The following is a 23,213-nucleotide window of genomic DNA, read 5'->3' on the forward strand; positions in this document are numbered from 1 at the left end:
TGTTGAGCACATAATCATGTAACATATCCATTTAATGACAATATGTTGCATGATCCTTTCAAGAATAGATTCCAGTGATGAGTCACATTGAGTGCGGTGATAATAAAAACAAAATTGCAGTCAACCTCAGCGAAGAGATACTTGGCTCACAAGGGACAGTTCTATGTATTTTACATTTTTTACAGGGGAAACATCACCTATGAGGGCTGACAGGATGGCTCAGATGTGTGCACACTTGCCTCTAAGCTGTCTAGCCTGGGTTCAAATCCTGACCCAGCTAAAAACTGGCATCCCGGTGTTTCACAGGCAGGGTGATTCATCAGTGTGTGTGTGTGTGTGTGTGTGTGTGTGTGTGTGTGTGTGTGTGTGTGTGTGTGTGTGTGTGTGTGTGTGTGTGCGCGCGCGTGTGTGCGTGCGCTGTCTTTCGGATGCATGTTAAACTGGACGTCCTGTCTGCCTGCCTTTGTTGGTGGATGTTAAACATCCCACGGTGTCTCGCAAGAAGAGTCGGCGAGCTATCGCCGACACCATGGCAAAATTACAAATTCTTGTCCTAACCAGTAGAGGGCATTGCATTAGCAGAACAGCCATGTCTTAGCTAATGATGCTACCCCACAGCCTTGTGCTGCATACGAACTAAGAAGAAGAATCGCCTATGAGGTACCATTTTCCATGGTAACAGGGGATCCCACCTAACCGAAGGTGACAGTATTTTCATTGCATAACCCGAAGGTAATTACTGATAGTTGTGCATATATCTTTTCCCCTCTTCCTTTCCCCTTTCACCTCCTTTTGACTGCACAACTCTGTCACAGCTCATCTAGCGGCTCATAATTGATATTACATTGTACTGCTTTTCTGTTTGCATAGCGCACTTGCTGTCCAGCTCTATTTAACATACAGTAATCCAGTTTTAGCAATTGTTGCCCGATTCACTACACTTAGCTCACTGGATACATCTACCATTCTGAAAGTGCAACTGGCATCCTGATGCCAAATGCTTGTCTCTTGCTCTTCCAGTTTGTTTGACTAAGCAGACTGAAATGCAATTAATCTTTTGCAAGATCAGTAGTTTGGCATTTTTGACGTTGTTTACAAGCGAATTCTTCAATTGTGGAGGTGCATCGTCATTGATGAGAAACCATTCATTCCCGTCATAATTGAGCAAGATGTCGACAACATAGTGGTCGGAATTTCCTATCATTGAGTAATACTGGATGACAGCAGCAATCTTGTAGCAATTTTGAAATATATTTTGCCACATAGAATCAAAGTTTCGGATGGCAACATCCATACGGTTGTTGAAACCTGCAATATGAAGGAAGCAGGAGAAATGCTGCAATGCCAAGGAACATCAAGAGCAATCGCTTTAATCCATCCACTCAAGCCACGAACACCACCTCCACTCTCATGCCGTCATCCACAGCACACGTGATCCAGCGTGTTCGATACGATGTACAACGAGGCTAAACACCACAACTGTCCATTGTCCAACCTGAAACTGCTGGAAGGCGTTGAGCCGGATTACAAAGTTGCGTTGGTAGACAGGAAAATCAAATTGCTGAATCCTTGAAGATATGTACATCAGTGACACGCATTTCAACCAGTTCATCGAGAAGCAATGGGAAATCAACAAACTCGCAGGCAACCAACACTCTACAGAAATCACAGACACCGCAAGATGGAAGAATGTCTTTGGCTTCACCTTTTGATTGAAAATCCATGTTAGAATTTCACATCAACAAATATGCTCTTTGTTTTTCCTTTGTGAGATAAGTTTAAAATCTTCGAATGGAATGCATCTTCCTGTTATGCCTTACATTCTATTGTTATTGCATTTTTTTTTTTAATTGCAAAATTTGAAAGCGATCATTTCAGGAGAAGTTGAGATCGAAGTTTTGCCTGTAATGATAAAAGTCAGATTGCACGAATTCGAGTTAGATTAGTGCCAGCGCGCCTTCGTTCTGCTTCGCTCCACATACTGATGTCCACAATGCCTCTGCAGGTGACGGTTTTGATTTGTGTCTGAAATTTGGGCTAAGTGTACTGCGCTAATTGACAAGCAGATACAACAGTGTGTTCATCCATAATCTGGTCACATTCCATGAAAGCACACATCTGCTTTAGTACTCCACAATTGCAGATCAATGGAACCGGGGTCATAGTAGAATACTTAAATATAGCAATGCCAAAGATCACAAAGGAAGACATCGAAGGCAGTGAGAGAAGTGTTTGACGTTTTGCACTCAAAAGGATTTGAATTTGGCTCTTTCCCTTTGCAATAAACTGGGAAAATATTTGACTTATAATCTGGATTATTTTTTGTGATTGTGAAAGGGTCTTAAGCAAAGTGCCAGAACAAATATGTGGAAGACAAATATCCAAAATATGCATCATCATGGAAGACCATCTTGTTTATTTTTTTTAATATCCGATAGAACCACGGATATATACATATATACATATGTTGTTAAGCTTCAGCCTTTGAGCACCAAGTTTTAATTTAGCTCAAAATAAACCTCAATGTGCACTGAAAACCTGGCACCAAAGTTTTTCTGATTCAGAACATCCTAAAGAATAATTACAATTCATCTTGTGCCAACAATTTACACGCGAAAAATACTTGGGCCATATTTATGACATTTGGCCCAACACGAGGCTGCCTGAGTGGGGCTATCAATATTTAGATTGGTTTAATTTTCGACCAATAAACATTCAAATCAAAATGTGTGACATATTACAGTAAACAAGCACAGCCAAAAGCTTTGCATTTTAAAGCTCATTTTTGGCTTACTGATGATGCCTCAACCCAGAGACGAGTGTCCGAGACGGAAGCTATAACACTACCCCCTCAGTGATGCCGTTTTCAATTTTTTGGAAAGATATATCTGTCTCTTCTGCACCCCCCCCCCTCACCAAGCAATCAAGTTTTTGAAAAAAAAGAAAATGTAAATGTTTTTTTAACTGTTGACCTTGCGATAGAGTCTGAGATATGAATACGTGGTGAGGATGACCGTTGGGTGCTGAACTTACATTGCAATAATTTTGTTACTTTTCTTTGCATTTGAAGGTAACACAGATTTTCTTTGCAGCTTCACCTGGATGGCTTCTCGAATTGACCGACACATCATGACTGTGTTATCAGGCCAAATTGTGGAGAAATTTGACTTTGAGTTTCGTACACTCTATGCACAATCACAGCCTGCAAGCAAAACGGCCGCCCTCCCTTTGTTCAACCACCCTTTGACAAATAAAGTGGAGACCGACGGACCGAAGCCATCATATGGCCAAAAAGAGAATGGAACCAGGCCCAAAGCTGCAAACCTCGCGATACGAGTAACAAATCCATTGTATGCATTGGTGCTGCAAGGAGTGAGGAAAGGGACTTTGGAAAGAAAAGAAACCACAGCTCTAAGTGATGCTGGTGCCAATAAAACACTGGAGCGACAGATTACTCTTCCACCAGCAAAAACCCGAAGTATCGAGGGCAGAAAGGGCACAAGCCCACCACTGGTCGAGATGGCTGGTAGGAGCGACAGAAAAGATTCCAAGCCCCTGGAAGTTCCCAAAGTCCCAGACCACGTGAGCAAGCACAAGCTGGAAACCTGCTACAAGTTTGAAGATGGCAAGAAGGTGTCATGTGAGAGCAAATTGGCAATGAGTGCAATCACAGACTCAACCGCGACTAAGCGTCGGACCAACACGCTTGGAGAGGACTATTTAGAAAAAACTAAAACCATATCAAAGTCAACATTCCAACTGAACGATGAGTCTCTGCAAGGTGAAATTAATTCTTCAGAACCATCGGTCTCTGATAGCAATGGAAACGAGCCACATGAGAAGGTAAATGGTGGTGAGAAAAAGAAATGGGGTTTCTCATTTTTTAATTTATTTAAAAGAAAGAGCAAAGTTAAGTCGACAAAGCATGGCAATTCGACATTTTACAGTTCATCAAAAATTGTGTAAAGTGTAAAGACTTTTCATTTGGCTTCTTCATTTTGAAAAAATTAAGAATGTACTGAGAACCTATACGCCAGTAGTTTGTTATTCACTTGAATTTTTACACTCAACAAAGTTTTTTGATTCAAATAATGAGTATAAAGTTGTACAATGTGCAATGCATTATGTGAGAACTTATTGAAATAAGTTGTGTCACTTTTCTCAGGTGTTGGAAAACATGCATGAAATAAGGGATGAGGGATATAAAAACAATACATTTCACTTTTCAGAACCGATTTCTTACTCCGTCAAATTGTAAGACACTGGTTGTTAAGGTGATGTGCTGATGTTGATAGAGCATTAGTGAGAGGAAACGATATTTTGCATCCATACCAACTGAGAGCGCGACTCTCATCGAGGCAAATCATCCAATTTGCTGTTGTTAGCGATCACCTATTGCAGTGGAATTAAATTCCGAATCCAGCCCGCTAGTGGCCCTGCATGTTCTGGCAGGAATTTGGAGTTTGTCCAGGAAGGCGTCGATAGTTCACCACCCTTCGCGAAGGGCACCATGTCATCTCCAGCATCCACAAAGGAACGTCGGCAGATGGAACGCCCAGTTTAACGTACATCCAAGGCATGGCACATGCATCAATGCCTCACCCTGCCTGCAAAACACCACTGTGACAATAGATAGCCAAGCTGAGATTCGAACCCAAGGTAGACAGCTCAGAAGTGTGTGTGTGTGCATACCTCCAGATTATCCTGTCAGCCATCATACGAGTTATTTACGACTACAAATTTGCAATTTTGTCAATGGTACTTTGGTTACATAAGATAGGTGGCTATAAACAATGAATAAATTCCATAAATACTGTATATGAACAAATATTGTTATGTTGTTGATCTGCAATAGTAAGAGAAGCTGGCAAAAAATTTTTTCTAGAGTGTTATATATATATATTTGTATGCAGCCTATGGCTGCTGGTTGCTTCATTGCTGGGAGTGTGGCTGCGTCACTGATAGAGTGCCCCCTGTTACCAGTAAGCTGGTACTCATTTTGCCGACCTTAGAAGGATGACAGGCTGAGTCAACCCACCTGGTGTTACTTAATGGCATGATTGGGGGTCAAACTCAAGACCCTAAGATCTTAAGCCAGCCACCTTAACTGCAAAGCCAACACCAGGCTTTTTGAACAGTGTTGAAGTTTCAGTGATCGTGATGATCATATTGAGGTTACAGATATACATGTAGAAGGGATCGTTATTGAAGATAAAAGTTGTATTGTCATGCGCAGCCAATATTTACAGTCACTGAACAGTCCTATAAATTTCTGAGATTCTACTGAGATGATCTCAGTTGCAATTTGTACAAAACTTCACACGACGGTTGCTCAATGAAAGTAACAAAATGGAAACACGAAGCATGTTGCACTTTTCTGCTTGTTTATGTTTTCATTTCCGAGAACAGTTCCCTATGTTATTGCACAACGATGTCGGCAAAACCAGACAATCATTTTGAAGCATTAGATAACTTTTAAAATCGTGAATCTTGTTACTTGTTAATGTATCGACTTGTTTAAAAAACATGCATTTTAACCATGATGTATTTCTGAAAAAAGTATTTTTTCATTAAATGTCATGTTTTAAAATATCCAATCTTGTAATGTACATTGGGATGACATCATATGGTACTATGGAGGCTCCAAAAAGAAACATACAAACCTCATACATCGCATTGAACTTTCCTACAAGATTTGCTGCACAATTTCCCCGAACTTATCCAACTGAAACCAAGTAATCTCAATCAATTGATGTCTTTATGATAACTCTCACTTTCATCTGGACAAGGCTTACTCAGCCAAAATGTAGGAAATCAAAATGAGTTACCTTTAACAAATCTTCACTCCCATCATGTCATCTGTATTGTTACAGCTTACTATGCTGGCTCTGCATTCTTTAGTAGATAAACCTTTTGGTTTTGTTTGGTGTGACCGTTTCCCCCAATTTTCAGGAGAGGCTTACAACAGTTTCCCCATCACACACTTCTAGTGCTTATTTGTGTTCCTATTTGTGTTCATCTTCTCTCATAAGTTTATGCACTATGCTAGCTAGTGAAGTCTTTCAGAAAGTTTGTGCATTGACCTGAAATGTCCAATAGGGATTTAGATCCACCTGCAAGCTTGGATGCAGAAGCCCCAGCCCCCAACGGAGTAATATTCCATTGACTCCAGCAATTCAAGCCTTTCCTTCTCTTTCCACATACTATCCATCCATTTCTTGTCTATTCCTTGTCCCATCTAAAGGAATAGATATAAACTTGCTGAAGAGCTACATTTTCCAATTGTCTAACTGGAATGGTATTCAGTTGAGCACATAGCCACATACCTCCGCCAGACTGAACAGTTTACGTTTTGTATCCCACCGATAAGCCGGATCTGCTTCCGGACCTGAACCAAAATCGAATCGGCTTGTTCTTGTCATCCACCCAACGTATTCACCAAGTTTTGTTATAATCCGTCCACAACTTTTTGAAATGGTGAAGAATAACTTTTTTAAATTAAAAAAAAGTTATGATATCCGGATCTTCACCAAAATTGAATCAATTCGTCCTTGTCACACACCCAACGTGTGCACCCAATGTCGTCCGAATCCGTCCATAACTTTTTGAGATATCCTGCTCACAGACAGACAGGAACAAACAAACAGAGAGACTGACAAACAAGGTGATAACATAACCTCCATCCACCTTCAGTGGCAAAGGTAATTATGCTGTCATCATTCTTTTCTTCTTGATCAATCACAATGATCACAGGATAGGTATCATCTTATCATGTTTTAATAGTTATTATCATGTTTTAATAGTTATTATACAATGAAATGCACTTGTATTAGTCTTTTGAGTATCTTACTTCTTACTTCTCAATTAAACTGATATACAGTATCTCGGGATGCCAAATCTGCGAAATTCTTGTCTCGTCGGGTTCCAGCCTATTGAAAGTTTAAATATGAAAACAGATCAAGTTGTTTTGATCTTGATATTCCACCATTTTTATCATTCAATGCTGTATGTGCTTCACGACAATAAATGTTATTCTTGGACTTCAAACAAGTTTAGTGTCTTTGACATGGTCTGACTTTGAAACGTTTTTCTATTTGCATTTGGCCTCACATCTTCCTCCAGCTAACTGGTTTATTCCTTGCAAGCAAGCAAAATTTTGCATGATAAGATACATTTTTTTTCACCGTTCTTCCTCTGGCAACTACTTTTTCTCTTTGAAAGGCTTTAAGCACATTCTTGTTATCTAGTTTGCATAAACAATCATTCTAATTTCTTATAGTTGTAAAGATTTGTCATGGTAGACAAGCTTTGGAACACTGGTCTCCCACATGGACTGGAGCTTATGCTTCAACACTTGTAATTGGGTCTAAGGCTCTGGGAATCATCAGTATTTGACTTTGAGCATCAATGTGAGCAGACTTTGCTGAGAGCTCACTGTAAAGATAGCCTTCACTGCTTTTTACTGCTTATTATCTGTGCCATATGCCCGGTGTTGGCTTAATGGTTAAAGTGGTGGCCTTGGGATCCTTGGGTCCTGAGTTCAAATCCCACTTGGCTGTTGAATTGATAACAGGTGGGGTTGACTCAGTGAAGAGTTTGGGTGTGTGACAAGGCCAAAATAATTAAATTTTGGTGAAGATCAGGATCCAGATACTGGAATTTCTTAAATGATTCTTCACCATTGAGAGATACGGCCAAAAACAATATATAGCACGATATCTCAAAAAGTTGCGGCCGGATTCGGATGAACCTTGGTGGACAGGTTTGGTGTGTGACAAGGAAGAATTGGTTCAATTTTGGTGAAGATCCGAATCCGGATCCGATAGTTTTTTAAGTGATTCTTCACCATCGAGTGATCGGACTAAAAACTATATATAACGATATCTCAAAAAGTTATGGACGGATTCGGGTGAAACTTGGTGGACAGATTTGGTGTATGACAAGGAAGAATTGGTTCAATTTTGGTGAAGATCCAAATCCAGATACGAGAATTTGTTTAATGTAAATGATTCTTCATCGTTAAGAGTTGTTGTTTTTAAATTTAAATTCACCCAAAACAAGGCTGAGAGCAACGAAATGTAAAGGGCTACAGAGAAAATGAAGAAGAGGAAAAACTGGCAAAACCTTCACCTAGTCCTGAAATAAGGAAACCTCTTCACAGGACCACTGCCTATGAGGGGGTAAATCGGACAGGTAGAAAAATAAATTTCCCTATCCCCATTGGGTGTTTTTGGGGAGACACCATCTCCATACTGGATGACCGTTGGCTCCCAAAGGGAGCTCATCTGCCCTTTGTCAGGTGTTGCATTTAGTCCTGGCAGGGTGTCATAGTCACCCTCCCCACCAGCAAATCCAGTGAGGGGTGTCGGTTTAGTCGCCAACAACCCGACCATGTAGCAGGTAGCACTGGGTTACATGTTACCAGTGGCAGTCCCAAAAGACTGACCTGATCTGAAGGCCAGTCCCAAAATATGGGACCAAAATGAGATACACGATAGCATGATATTTAATTCAAAATGTTGTGGACGAGTTTATATAACAAAACTTGGTGGATGAGTGGGTTCTTCTTCTTGCATATGCAGCTTGGCTGCCAAGTAGCTATCGCTTTGTTGGTATGTAGCTGTGCCACTGATGCTATGCCCCAATACCAGTGCACTGGTACTCATTTTGCCAACCTCAGAAGGATGGACAGGTTGAGTAAACCCCACCTGGTGTTAATTCAGCAGCCAACAGGGCTCAAACTTAGGACCCTAAGATCCTAAGTTATGGACACAGCTGATTTTGTAGTCAGCCTCCATTACACAGCCATCCCCATTTCCCGATCTATTTTAAACCAATGTGGCAGAAAACTTCAGAAGTTATCAACTTTTGAAGCAATCAAAAGAATTGAAAGATGGAAAATTTAGGCAACAAAGAAACGGAAAGATGCCAGATTCAAAGTAAATAACTTATTTGCTCTAACTTTGAAATAGCTCATCCCTGACAAACGTTTCACTGATTAAGCACCCAATGGATGATCGTGACAATGGAGAATTAAATTATGAAGGTACATTATTATATCATGGTGAAGTACCAGGTTCAAATCAACTTTCACCTAAACCTCAGCATCATGAATCTTCACATTTTACATTTCCCAACTTATTTCACGGCTCGAATACAGCACCTCTTTTTCTTTGTTGTAAACTTTGAAGTCGCAAAAGGATGAACTTTTTGCACACACTGCCCCGGTATAGTTATAGTTATCTGGAGATTATTTCTAAAGTCCATGTGATGACAATGAATAGTTTATAAATGCCGAATGATTTTTCTATGGGAGATTTTGAAGAAGCATAATTTAGCATTTTTAGAAATAAAATTAGTCCATTATTTTTTCTTTCCTTACACATTTACGTTTCTCTCCTTCCAGCACCAAGTCGATGCTGGCAGGAGAAGATCCCTGAACCTCCACCTTCAGAATCGGCATGACATGTGGGAAAAGAACAATGGCCCCCCATTTCCCTGGCAGATGAAACCCTTATCAGAAGTCCGGGAGCACTCTGGGCTCGAGTCCAGTGAATCTAAACAAACATTGCAGGCGGGCTCTAAGAGCGATCCAAGCTATAAAGATAAACTGTCTGCTACAGGAACATCTAGAACAGTGGAGAATGCCGAGAGAAGACAGTACATGAGGTTGCGCAACAGCACATCGCAGATCTCCCATTATGACAAAAATCAAGTGCGAGTTTCAGTGCCAGAAATTTTGAAAGAAAAGAAGGAAGCGAATTTGTTTGCTAAAGGCACACGAGGTAAGATATCACAAACTGGTGAGACTAGGTTGCAAAGAAAACTGGAAAGGCATAAAAGTTCATCTTCAATGACGATGAATCCAACACAGGAAAGAGAGCACAGTGGCAGCAAAATGAGAAATTTCTCAAATAAGAAATTGAGTGTTCTCAACCTAAAAAATATCGTGTCTTTACGCAAAGAACAGCTTTTCAAAGCAACTGGGGGCAAATGCAAATAAGAAACGGAGAGCAATGAGAGGTTGGTAAAACCATCATCATGTCACGATTTGTGATTTATTTTGATTGCACCAAAGATAGACGCTCACTGCATTCACAACAATGTATCATCGTGTAGGGTAGTTGTGATTTGTGTGCTAATTATCGAAAGGATGACCAAAAGACAAACCAAAAATGAAGGCATCTTAACTCATCAGTCTATGCTATACGACGTGAAAACAGAACTTTCTTGTGGATGTTTATAAACTTATTTTATATTAGTTTGTCACTGATAAAGGAACTTGTTTTTAATCCTGTATGTCAGGTAAATACTTGGGGGCATGAAGTTAAAATTATCCAGAGATTATGTGCATTAAGTAGGCATGACTCAGATTTTTTTTGCACTATAAATTTTGCTTGGTTCATTGCGTCACTTTGTTTGACTTGATGAATTAGATGATAAAATAGGACGTTCGGCATATTTTGTTGAACTGGTAAATTACCCGTTCCCTTTGGGAATGTGAATCAGTGAAAAAAAGCGGTCGAGCTGTTCAACAAAGCAATTATTTGTGAGATTTGGGGTTTTCTTGAAGAAAAATAACTTTGCACTTCCTGTTTTAAGTCAGGATTGAAGATTGACCCAGTCATCTTTTTTTCTATGATTTTCAGACATACACACAGAGAATTCCCCTTATCTATTACTAGCAGGTGTACCTGTCATTGCCTGGGGGTACCCGACATTGCACTATGTTGTACCCGACATTGACTCGATTACGTAATTTGTGACAGTTGGAGTATCCGCTCTGAGTCGAGGAGGTTGGAGTTTCAAACCCCAGCCAAGTCATCAGTTATATTTAAAAAAAAAACTTTTATAACGGTGCATGTTGCTTCCTTGCTTGACGCTCAACATTTAAAAAGGATATAGCACGGACATATATAGGGAAAGGAGAAAGAGAGGGGAGGCGAGAGTCAGAGGGAGGGGGAGAGAGGGGGAAGGGAGATGGGTGAGAGAGAGAGAGAGAGAGAGAGAGAGAGAGAGAGAGAGAGAGAGAGAGAGAGAGAGAGAGAGAGAGAGAGAGAGAGAGAGAGAGAGAGAGAGAGAGAGAGAGAGAGAGAGACAGACACAGACAGGAGGGGAAGGGGGGGGGGGGAGAAGTTTCCTTCTGGATCTATCCTGTCCACCCCATTCCTCCCAACAACCATTGTTTTTCCAAGTCTCCCTCAATTTTGTCCTTTAACTCTGCTGTTGGTGTTCCCCCTCCCCTATCTCTCTGCTGTTCCTTTTGTCCTGTTGCATCCTGGATCAGGATGCAACAGGACAAAAGGAACAGCAGAGAGATGGGGGAGGGGGAACACCAATAGCAGAGTTAAAGGACAGTGTTGTAGCTGTTCCACGAGCCTTGACACTATTTACGAGAGAAAAAAAACGTCATCTATTATTATTACTGGCAGAGTACCCGCCCTACGGGCGATCTTGTTCCAAGCATGCAACATGTTCTTGATGCATACCTTTATTTGGGTAGTGTATAGGCAACTGACAGCTCTATGTAGGCAAAAAAACAAAACCCCAGGTTACGTGCATGAAGCAAAAACATATTTACTGCTTCCAATTTAAAACATCTCACAGCACTGGAAAAAAAAATACACCACCAACAAGACCACCGGCAATGATAAAACACCCCTATACATTAATTGAGGTCATGCTGATCGTATATAGCAAGTCCGGATGTAATCAACCCAGGACTGTAGGAAGTGTAGCGCGACAAACAAACACTCAAACTCCGGTCCATGAATTATCGTAAGGATTGTGAATTGTGGTGTCTGTCCACGCACTCATCTATCTCCCATTTATGGCCGCTGCTTCCTGTGCTGCACTTGAAAAGCTCAACATTCACTTTTGAAATGATGTGAGAACAGATATGAATTATGTTAATGCCAAATTTTATTTTGCAACCAGGATATTTTGTCCTTTTTCGACAAATCCAACCTCCACCACCCAGTGTTGGTCGGCAGTATAAGTATCTCAGAGCTTTGGCTCTGAAGAGTACAACACAATTAACCCTTTTGAAGTCCATGAAGTAATTTTAATTGATAGATTAGCTTAAACTTTTCCCATTACTGGAGACGGTTAATTTTGCTTGTTACAAATAATATTACTTTGAAATTGCATGTCGAAGAAAAAGAAATGTATATTTCATGTTGCAAGGTGAAACTAATGATTAGGCATATTCACCTTGTGTGTGGAGGGGGTGGGAATGGGGGTTGGTTTTGTTAAAATCACAGCAGAAAAAAAGGAAGAGTGTGGGCTTCCAGATGAAGTGTAACACACACACACACACACACACACACACACACACACATACACACGTTAAGAATGAGTTGCGTATATGGTGTGCAACACGTTCACACCACGGTTTGTACGTGCAGTGCTTGCTGAGGTCCAGTGCTGCAGGTTACAACAATGGTCCATCACTTGAGAGCTGCACACCACACTGTTTTTATGAATGTTGTTCAAAACACATCTGGCAAAATCTTAATTTAGTTTTCATGCTACCTGATGGAATCAGAATCTAGGCTAACTAATTTCAGAAAAATCTCCATGTATAACAAGCTTATGGTGTTAGAAATATGTTTCCACCTGTGTCTGTCACATTTTATTTGACAGGAGAAGGCTTCACAAAGTACTTGAAATGCACAAAATGGGTAAGTTACAAGTTTTTGGATGACTTTAAGCTTATGGCAGACACAATCCATAAGAAGGCAGCACCGATGCAAATTGGAACGACACTCAGGAGAGCGCGTACCTCCGTCAGGCTGAACGGTTTACATTTTGTATCCCACTGATAGGCTGGATCTGACTCTGGACCTGAACCAAAATCGAATCAACTTGTTTTTGATACACACCCAACTTGTCCACCAATTATATTTTATTTTTGTATACACTGTCGAGATTCGTATGAGAGCTAACACACAGAACGTACAACAAGGGGAGCAGGAGACAAGAGGGGCTCGAGAGGGAAGGAAAAAGCAAAAGAACAGAGACACGAGGAGATCTGTGGAAGGGAAAGGGATGGGGCGAGGGACACAGGGGAAACAAGATGGATACTACAGGGACTTTCAGGTCCTTACACGACAGGGACTTTCAGGAAGGAAAGCAGGGAATTTGAAGGAAGTGAGTTTGGGGTGGATTCGTGGGGGTAGAAAAGATCATGGTTTTGAGTGGGGAAATATACGAGGTGGTGGTGAACAACTGTTTTGAAGACCTGGAGGGAAGGGTGGAATTGAAGAGGGTGTGGGAGTTTTTTCCAAAGGTGGGGAAAAAGAGGAATGAAAGAGTGAAGGTAAGCAGTGATTCTTGATTTTGGTAGTTTTACCAGAAGAGGGTTGGATGGAGGTACTCAATGCCAGACATGAAATCAGAGCCATATCCTTCAACATATCGCATGCTTTTGGCATGGTCTGGCACCCTTCCCTGCTCACCAAGCTCTCTTTCTATGGTATCCAAGGACATCTCCTCTCACGGCTCGCAGATTTCCTCTCCTGTCGCAGCCAATGTGTAGCCCTAAATGGAGTTTTCTCATCCCCTCTTCCTGTTCAGGCTTGAGATCCTCAAGGCAGTGTTCTGGGCCCTGCTCTTTTTCTGGTTTTCATCAATGATCTCTCCAACTCTCTGGAAAATCCTCTATATCTCTTTGCTGATGACGCCACCCTCTGCCGTACCATTTGCCATCACTCAGACCGGCAAGCAGCAGGTTCTTTGCTCTTTGCAGATCTGGATTAGATCACAAACTTGTCCAACATGTGGAACATGTCTTTCAATCCTGACAAATCCCACATTCTCACGAAGTCTCTCCGAAAGGACCGTTTGGAAAAAATCCCCCATCTACTTTCTCAACAATCGTCTTGTAGAAGTCCTTCTACAAGTCTTGTGGAAGTCCTTGATCACATAATCACGTCCGTCCATAACTTTGAGATACCTGCTTCCAGACAGACATGGGTGAAAATGTGACCTCTGTCCACCTTCAGTGGCAGAGGTAATGCTTATTCAATGGTGGAAACATTTTCCATTGACTTATATTCTGAAGACATTAACCAAAACAAAATAGACTAAATCCTACCTCAACTACATGACAGCAAAGCTTGAAACGTTTTCACTTCAATGAAAGTCATCAGTATGAACATGAGTATTCATCAGTGGTTAATAATCTCACAAAATAAGAAATAGTAATGATCACAAACTCTGCAGAGACTTCTGATTTGATCATTTTCTGATTTGATCCAGTGAATGCGTTGAGTTAATGTCCAAGCAGCTATTTTTGTGATTGCGCTGACAGCATGCTTGTGAGGAACCTTGATGGATTGACAGTACAACAGATCTTCCTTTTGTTGACGAGCATCATTTGTTCATTTCAGATGACCGAACCCATAATGCTCAACTGAAGGAACATAACAAAGATAAACTCTTTCCGCAACTGCCATTCACACCAATTCACAACATTTTGTTTTGTGAAAGCTAACAGTCCGTTTACGTCTTAATTTGTAAATGATTAGACACAGGTCTGATAAATGGAACATGTCCTTCAATCATGGAAATATCACAGTCTTCACCCTATTGCCCTGGAAGGATGGTCAAACAAACCCACCCATTTCCTTAGTCATCCACTGGAAGAGCTTTAATCTCCTGAACTTTAAGGCCTCACACTATCAGCTATGACCAGCCTCTCCTGGGTCAACCACATAGCAAAGCTGGTCTTCAAAGTCAGCCACAGACTGGGCATCCTCCGTTTATCCAAGTCTTTCCTTGGAAAAGCAGAGCTCCACACAGTCTACAAGACCTTTGTCCGTACAGCTCAATGGAGTATTGCTATGGGTTGGCACTCCAGCATCACATCTCTTTGGAATTATGTGGCATCAAAAGCTCTCAAAATTATTTGAATCTCCTGTGATGAGGCTGAAGCACAAGGTCTGTTGCTCACACATCTGTTGCCCAACGATAGTTTAACTTAGGCATAGCGCGCTGCATGTATCGCCGCCGAACTCGTGGTGTAGCCTGTTAAACACCTGCCGCACGCCGATTTAAATCATAACCGCCTGAAAATTGAAAGTGTCAACCACGCAGTCACACCTTGACGATTTTGCCAGCATATGCCGACCAATGAAAAATTTGCCGAACCAAGATGGCACACGTCGAATACGTTATGGGTAAGTTGTGTATACGTTAAGAGCACGCTGAAAAACGATGAAGTATGCTGTCATATTTCGTGGTACGTCTGGTACATCGTGAAATTTCAAGCATACTGAAAATTTTACGACGTACTCGCCGTATGGCTCACACGTTCCGCTACGCTGGCAATAAGTTATAGGCACGATATGCGATCGTTGACACAAGTTCCTTGTACTCAAAAGTCAAAACACGTCAAGGTAATGTTTAGCATACCCGAAAGTTATTTTCTCCGCCAAGGCACTTTTTTTTTTCTCCTTGGCTCCGTGAAGGCACGTGACGAAATATCTGAAGTTGTTGTTGGTTTTATTTATTTTATTTTTTTTTAGTCTATCACGAATTTTAAAATATATTCGGACATTTCCTTTTCAGTTTCGACATCGACGTGACAATATCCTCAAACAGAAAATATTCACAGAGGAGGAACTAAGAATAAGACATGAGCAAACTGAAGAGGCAATCGGACGTGACGAAATATCGGAAGTTATTGTTGTTGTTTTTTTTAAACGCTGCCAATACGCCATTATACGGTAGCTGTAAATAAGAAACACGTTCGGTAAGTTCTGTGGTCGTCCGGAAGACGTCAATCAAATACGTCTGCATATGTCAATATGCGTTGGAGGTACGTTACACATAGGTTCAAAGCATGTTACTCATAGGTTAGAAATAAGTTTTGGGTAAGCTAAACATTACCTCGACGTTTTTCGACTTATGAGTAACTTACAAGTAATGTGCCTCGACGTGTGTCAACGATCGTGTAACGTGCCTCGACGTGTGTCAACGATCATGTAACGTGCCTACAATACGTTACTCATAGGTTAGAAATAAGTTTCGGGTACGCTAATCATTACCTCGACGTGTTTCGACTTATGAGTAACTTACAAATAATGTGCCTCGACGTGTGTCAACGATCATGTAACGTGCCTACAACACGTTACTCATAGGTTAGAAATAAGTTTCGGGTACGCTAATCATTAAGGCCCGGTCACACCTTGACGTTTTAGCAAACGTATGCCGATTTTTGAATTTTTTTTCTAAAACGCTGGCACGTTCAATACGTTATGGGTAAGTTTTGATAACATTGAGAGCACGCTGAAAAACACTGCCATACGTCGTTGTACGCTGGCTTTAAACGTTGTACTTTTTGGTTGTCCTCAAATTTTTTCATGCTTGAAATTTCACGACGTATGCCGGCGTATGACTCACACGTTCCGCTACGCTGGCCACAAGTTGTATGCTCGGTCTGCGATCGTTGACAGACGTCAACACATGCTACTTGTAAGTTAATCATAAGTTGAGACACGCCGAGGTAATGTTTAGCGTACCCGAAACTTATTTCTAACCTATGATTAACGTGTTGTTGGCACGTTACGCGATCGTTGCCACACGTCGACAGACGTTACTTTTAAGTTACTCATAGGCTGAAAGACGTTGGTATAATGGATCGTCCGTGCGTCAGCGTCCACGGCCACGGCCAGGACACTTATTTGCAGCATTCTTCAAACTTTTCTTCGGCATGACGAGGATGTTCACACTTCGATGTCTAGCTTGGCTATGATTCCAATTGTCCATCGGCAGCGTCTATTTAAAATAGTCGAGTTGGAGCGTTTTAACACGTTCAGAAGAAACGCTTCAAATTTCCAAACCCCAGCATCAAAAAACAAAGGCGAGTGACAGCAATTTAAATCGTTCATTGTAAACAATGAAAATAGTTGAGTGGTACCGTTTAAAAGTCGTTGAGTGTAAAAAAATCCAATTGTTGAGCGCAAGCGTCTACTTTCAATCGTGGAGATGCAGCCATTTAAATCGTTGAGTTTATCATTTAAATCGTTAAATCGTTAAACGCAAGGACGATCCATCATAACCCACACCCTCCCCCTCACACTCACCTACTACTGCCAACATGAACAAACTACTACTAATACTAATACTGATATTGATACTGATACTGTTACTGCTGACATGGACATCGACTCAAAAAGGACTCGAAAACACTGTTGGGTTCCCCTTTTATGAGCAGCATTTTTATATACCAATTCCCAAAACTGCTGGGAACACGTCTTTATATGGCAGTTGTAAGCTAGAAACACGTTCATTTATTTTTTTTGTCGATCGGAAGACGTCATTGGAATACGTCTACATACGTCGATGTGTGTTGGGACTACGTAAAGAATTGGTTCAAAGCACGTCAAACATAAGTTAGAAATAAGTTTCGCGTGAAAAAGACATTACCGCGACGTGTTTCGACTTATGAGTAGCTTATAAGTAGCCTTTGTGGACGTGTGTAAGCGTCCACATATCGTGTGTAAAACTTATCCCCATCGCATGCGGAACGTGTGTCATACGCCGAGTACGTCGTAAAATTTTGAACATGTTTAAACTTTCTTGACGTACTCTACTTACTACGACGTATGATAGCGTACTTTAGCGTTCTACTCACGTATACCAAACTTACTCATACCGTATTTGACGTGCCCGAACGTTTTAGACACATTTTTCTTAGGTCAGCATACGCTGGCAAGATCGCCAAGGTGTGACCGCGATGTTGACACTTCCATTTCTACGGCAGTTATGATTCGAATCGTTGTGCGTCAGCCTTTTAATAGGCTACGTCACGACATCGTCGGCGATGCGTGCAACGCGCTATGCCTAAGTTAGACTATCGTTGGGCATCGGTTGTGTAGGCCGACAACAGGTTCAGCATTTGTTGGTATAAGTTATCTATAACACAACGAAACGTTCCGTGTCCGTTACCAATGCGTTATACATAAGACCAAGTCGCTATGAATACGTCCGAATCTTTAAAAAAAAACATCAAAAGTTCAAGGTAAGCCAGCGTTTTAGATACATTTTAATACGTTGCCATCGCTGGCTAAAACGTCTAGGTGTGACCGGGCCTTTACCTCGATGTGTTTCGACTTATGAGTAACTTACAAGTAACGTGTGTCAACGATCGCATAACGTGCCTACAACTTATGGCCAGCGTAGCGGAACGTGTGAGTCATACGCTGGCATACGTCGTAAAATTTCAAGCATGCTAAAATTTGAGGACAACCGCAAAGTAAAACGATGAAAGCCAGCGTACTACGACGTATGGCAGTGTTCTTCAGCATGCTCTTAACGTATACAAAACTTACCCATAACGTATTTGACGTGTGCCAGCGTTTTAGACAAATTTTTCATAAGTCAGCATACGCTGGCTAAATCGTCAAGGTATGACAGCGCCTTTAAATTGGGCCTTCTGTCTGCCAGCATTTGTCTGTGGGTGTTAAAGATCCTCCGGTATCCTTCGCCAAGAGTCGGCAAGCGATCACCAGCTCCCTGGCCAAAAAGTTCCATCCATCCATCCATTGGGACCAGACTCTGTGCAAAGCATTGGTGGCTGCCTCAGCAATCTCCTTGTCTATTGGACGCAATGCTGGACAGGTCACCACTCTGACACAGTATACCAGCAAGCTGGTACTCATTTTGCCAACCTCAGGAGGATGATAGGCAGAGTCAACCCCACCTGGTATTAATTAAACAGAAAAGTGGGATTTTAGCTCAGGATCCTAAGGTCCCAAGCCCACCACTCTAACCATTAAGCCAACACTAGGCGTGGCCAAAAAGTTCCTTCATCATAAACTGACAAGATGGACGGATGGATGTACATTAACCAATTGCTTAACCCCACTTTTCACTTCTCGTGCCGTATTTAAATTGAATGGTATATTTCGAACACGAATCATAACATGAATAGGATAGGAAGACAAGTTTACCGTTTTACCATACTTTGCAGATGCGTGATTGGGACGAATTCAAAGCCAATGAGGAGTGAGCTAATTGTTTTACTCTGCCTGCCTGACAGTCAAACAAAATTGAAATTCATTCCAAACAGGAAACTTACTTTTTTTTAAGGATCTTATACAGGACACAAACAACAGGCATGTGGAACTCATGTAACGTGTTAGATAGGGTGATGTCATAGACAATGGGTAAAACCCGAAATTAATTTATTTATACACCTTTAAACCTTTATTCAAATTGAATTATATACTTAAACACGGCAGAACATAAGTCGCCTTCATAATACTTCCAAGAACCATGCTACATGTTGATATATATCATGAGATGGTGTGGCATGTGTATCAGGGTGAAGAAGAGGCTGCTCATTTCGCTATACAAGAACGTCTATAGTGATCAAGAAAGCCTCCATCAACTAAACTGCAGCTCAACATCGTCTTATTACGGTGCATAAGGCTGCTTCAGTTGCGCTAAACTTCGGCATTTTTTTTAAAACTATCTTGAAAATCAACCTTTCAATTCACAAGGAACCGCTTAGCTTTTTCTCTTGTAGATGTAACAAACATAATATGCGACTTCATCACTCGCCTTCAACAAGTAAGTCTACTTCTTTATTCTACGCAACATATCATTTTGTTTACATGTACTGAGAGGATAACTTAGATTTAATGTAGTTTGCAGTTCATTAGTTCAACTTCTAAAAGTTAATAATTGATGCTCCTAAGTAAAAGTTATTTGTTTTACTCACTTACAGATGCAATCAAAAACAAAAAAACAACAGCAGATGTCCAGGGAAATTTCATCCTGTTTGTGGAACTCGATCAATTACTTTGTTTTTCTTGGTGATACATTATTACTTTTATTTTTGGGTGTATGTCACGTTTCTTTGTGTTGGTCATGGTTGACAAAATCTCCAGTACCTTCTTCAACAAGCTACGATTTTCAAATTACTCTACTCTATACTCAGAATATACTGAAATTGGATAAATAGCAATTAATTCACTGAAATTGACTCTGCAACTGTCATTTGTTGAAAATGTCATAATTTTTGCTCGTGCTTCCACATATTAATATTCTAAATCAAATAATGTGATACAAGTCATGCTGTTATCTTTCTTACGAGAAACTAATAATTCAGTGGATTTTGTTAGATATCTATATTGTGATGGAATTTTGTTAATAGTTTCAATTTTTCCACTCTGTCCCTCCATAAGGATTGGCTGTTGAACCCCCCCATTTACTTCCCTGGCCAACCCCTGGAGCTCCTAGGCCTCAGTATCTGTCACAACCTGTCCTGGGCAGATCACATCTCCAAACTGGGGTCTCAGGCTGCCCGACACCCTGGTATTCTCAGCCTTGGTATTCTGAGCCATGCAGAACTCATCACAACATACAAGGCCTTCATCCGAACTACTATGGAGGATGGCTCCACACTATGGGCCTGGGCAGCTGCTTCTCATCTTGCTTCTATGGAGGCAGTTATGTCCGAGGCTTTTTATATAATTAGCATCTCCTGACAGGAGGTTGAGTTGCAGGGTCTACTTCTCGCCCACCGTAGGCAGGTTGGTGGACTGTTACTTTTATATTGCTTCACTGCACCCACCCCTTATACCCTCTGTCCTCCAGAGCCACACCTCCTCCAGATTGCACATGTTCTTCCAGAAACACACCCGGTTTCCCTTCCTAAGTCCAAGATGAATGTTCACCTCCATTCCTTCCTCGCTCTATTCCCTTGTTTGTAGAACCAACTCCCTATCTTCTGTCTTATGCTCTTCCCTCTGGTCTTTCATGTGTGTCAACCATCATCACCTTGTGATTTTTCCCATGCCCATCCATGATCAATATGGGACTTTCGAAATGATGTAATCCGCCCCAGAATGCTCGGCTAACCCCTTAGTAGCAATGCTGATTAGGGCATGTTTCTGTATTCCGTATGTGCAGGATAAGGATTATTACGTAAAATGGCTGACAAAGGTTCTAAATGAAGTGAAAAATATTTGGGGGAGTACTTGAGAGAAAGGGGTATGCTTCTGCACAACAAAAGAGTTGGATAACCTTCTCAGCTCACCCAAAGCGCTGAGATCTTGCAAGAACCCGTACTTCAAAAACTCTCAACGACGTGGGCCAGTGCAAGGCCCGAAGGCTCGTGGATGGGCATGTTCTACCCAAAACCCCTGATCTTAGCTCCCAGTGAATGGACTATAAATCTTGCGGGAGTACTTCCTGTGAACATGGCAGGCTTGGTGATTATATAATGGATGTCTGCAATTGGGAGGACGATGCTGTGTGTCATTACCAACAGGGCAATGGCAATTGACTCTGACTCTTCGACAAAGGACATCTTCACGACGATAAAATACACAAAGAAAATTATGTTTAAAAGACTATTTGACTTACATATCTCACCCTAGCAACATCAGGTTAATAGTGCCCACACTAGCAGAAGTGAGTAGCTGTAAACGTACACACTGCGCATGCGCAAAAGGCCTCATTAACATTCATACGTAATTTCAAAAGTGCCATATTCTACACTTGTGAACACCTCACCCCCCTCCCCTTATTTTTTATTTATTTATTTGTTTTCTATTTTTTACATTCCTGCTACTCAATGGCTCATTTTGCATTGTGTCTGTGCATTTTTATTCAGCTGTTCCCCTTTTACCCTCTGTTAGTCTGTGAAGTCATTGCTCTCTAATGTGTATCTCCTGCATGAGCCAAAACTTCTGTATTAAAAATAAAGAATTTGTAATCACCTCTGTTAATAAACTCCAATAATAGTTGTGATAAAAAACGTTGGTGTGAAGAATGAAACTTTGGGGAATACAAACATACCACGTCAGCCTCAACCTGTGACAAAAGTTCACATAAAAAGTTGCAATTTTCACGATTTTGTACCACTACTAATACTCGCTCCCTCTGGGAGCAAAATATGGTGTCAGTACCTCCCCCTCCCTCCCTCCCTCCCTTAGACAGGGATCAGTGATTAAACCACCTGCACTATTCCACATGTCCAGGTGAAAATTACAAGTAATCTCCCCAAATTGGCCCATTCGTTTTCTCTTCTATAATGATCAGATGTACACGCATACAGAGAATTCTCTTGTTTTAATAGAGCTAGAAACACCCGCTTCCTCCCGCTAGGATGACCCATTACAGAGGGAACCACACCCTCGTGGGGAGGGGAGGAGGATTGTGTGCCCATGGCCTAACCCTCGAGTACCCCAGCACATATGCAAGGTTTGGTGGATATTGACCCAGCCATGTTTTGTTTTGTTTTTTTTAATGATTTTTCAGACGTACATCCAAAGAATTGCCTTATGTTATATAGTAGCATGGTGATGCTTACTTAAACTCCTTAAACATTTAGATGACTATCAAATGTCTTGAATACTAAATAAATAATGTGACCTTAATAGATATTTAAATGTGAAATGTACCGATCAAAAAGAAACAATACAACAGGTTTGGAAGTATTAGGAAGTTACTCTGGTTGCTATATTTATTTATTGTTTTATTGTTAGCTGTTGAGTGTTCATCAAGTATAATGATGAATATTTGGAATCCATAAATGTGAAAACAGTGTTGGTGGAAAAAGGCTTTTGTGGAGTGAAAATAAATTCATACATACATGACATTAGTTCATCAATCCAACAACACAAAGTGTGGCTTTTCAAGAACAACAAAATAAACGGCTTGGGTTTGTTAACGTTGGAGTTTTAGAAAAGCACATCGTCATTGTACACCAACTTAGACACTTATATAACCTTCAATTTCATCAATAAATAGCTTGCAATGTTCTAACCGTAATAATTATTAAAGTTTTCTCGGTGACCGATATATAATTCTCTCGTTCGTGGGAATGTACAAATGTATTTGTAAGGGTACGATACCATGTTACACTCACCAAGATGGAACTTTTAAAACACATTTCTGCTCCACATTTGTTATGAAAATCTGAGATCTGATAAGAATCTCAGACTTCATGAGTAAAATTTTTTTACAAGTGTTGACAGGCAACAATTAAAATTGCATTATCATCACAATGCTCTGCGTTCAATATTCACAGAGCTGCGATCCAAACTATCACCTGTATGACAAGATATTGTCATGAGCTCGGGAATTGCAACCTAGGGCACACAGTTGACCACTGACATCCAAAAAGGCAGCCCCCGCACTCCAATGCATGGAGCGGTTGGATTAAACAGGCTGTTTAACCAAATACAAGTGAA

The 23,213-nt window shown here is 41.0% G+C and overlaps 2 protein-coding genes across 3 annotated transcripts in view; one reads left to right on the forward strand and one right to left on the reverse strand.

Moving 5' to 3' along the window:
- The window catches only part of LOC147012118 (protein FAM83C-like), a 40,369-nt gene extending 18,420 nt beyond the window's left edge, over positions 1 to 21,949 (forward strand). The window contains exons 4-6 of the mRNA XM_085858412.1: positions 3,093 to 3,843; positions 9,407 to 9,785; positions 20,199 to 21,949. Of these exons, the coding sequence (XP_085714538.1) occupies positions 3,093 to 3,843; positions 9,407 to 9,785; positions 20,199 to 20,491 (1,423 nt within the window). The 3' untranslated portion in view covers positions 20,492 to 21,949. The remainder of the gene's footprint in view (positions 1 to 3,092; positions 3,844 to 9,406; positions 9,786 to 20,198) is intronic.
- PKD1 (polycystin 1, transient receptor potential channel interacting) overlaps positions 3,837 to 23,213 on the reverse strand; it is a 173,349-nt gene continuing 153,972 nt past the window's right edge. For both annotated transcript variants that reach the window (XM_085858410.1, XM_085858407.1), the window contains one exon: positions 3,837 to 4,607. In XM_085858410.1, the coding sequence (XP_085714536.1) occupies positions 4,599 to 4,607 (9 nt within the window). In that variant the 3' untranslated portion in view covers positions 3,837 to 4,598. The remainder of the gene's footprint in view (positions 4,608 to 23,213) is intronic.

Source organism: Eptatretus burgeri, chromosome 15 (assembly GCF_056783735.1).
Source record: "Eptatretus burgeri isolate ZD-2024b chromosome 15, Ebu_testis_v1, whole genome shotgun sequence".
Classification (NCBI taxonomy): domain Eukaryota; kingdom Metazoa; phylum Chordata; class Myxini; order Myxiniformes; family Myxinidae; genus Eptatretus; species Eptatretus burgeri.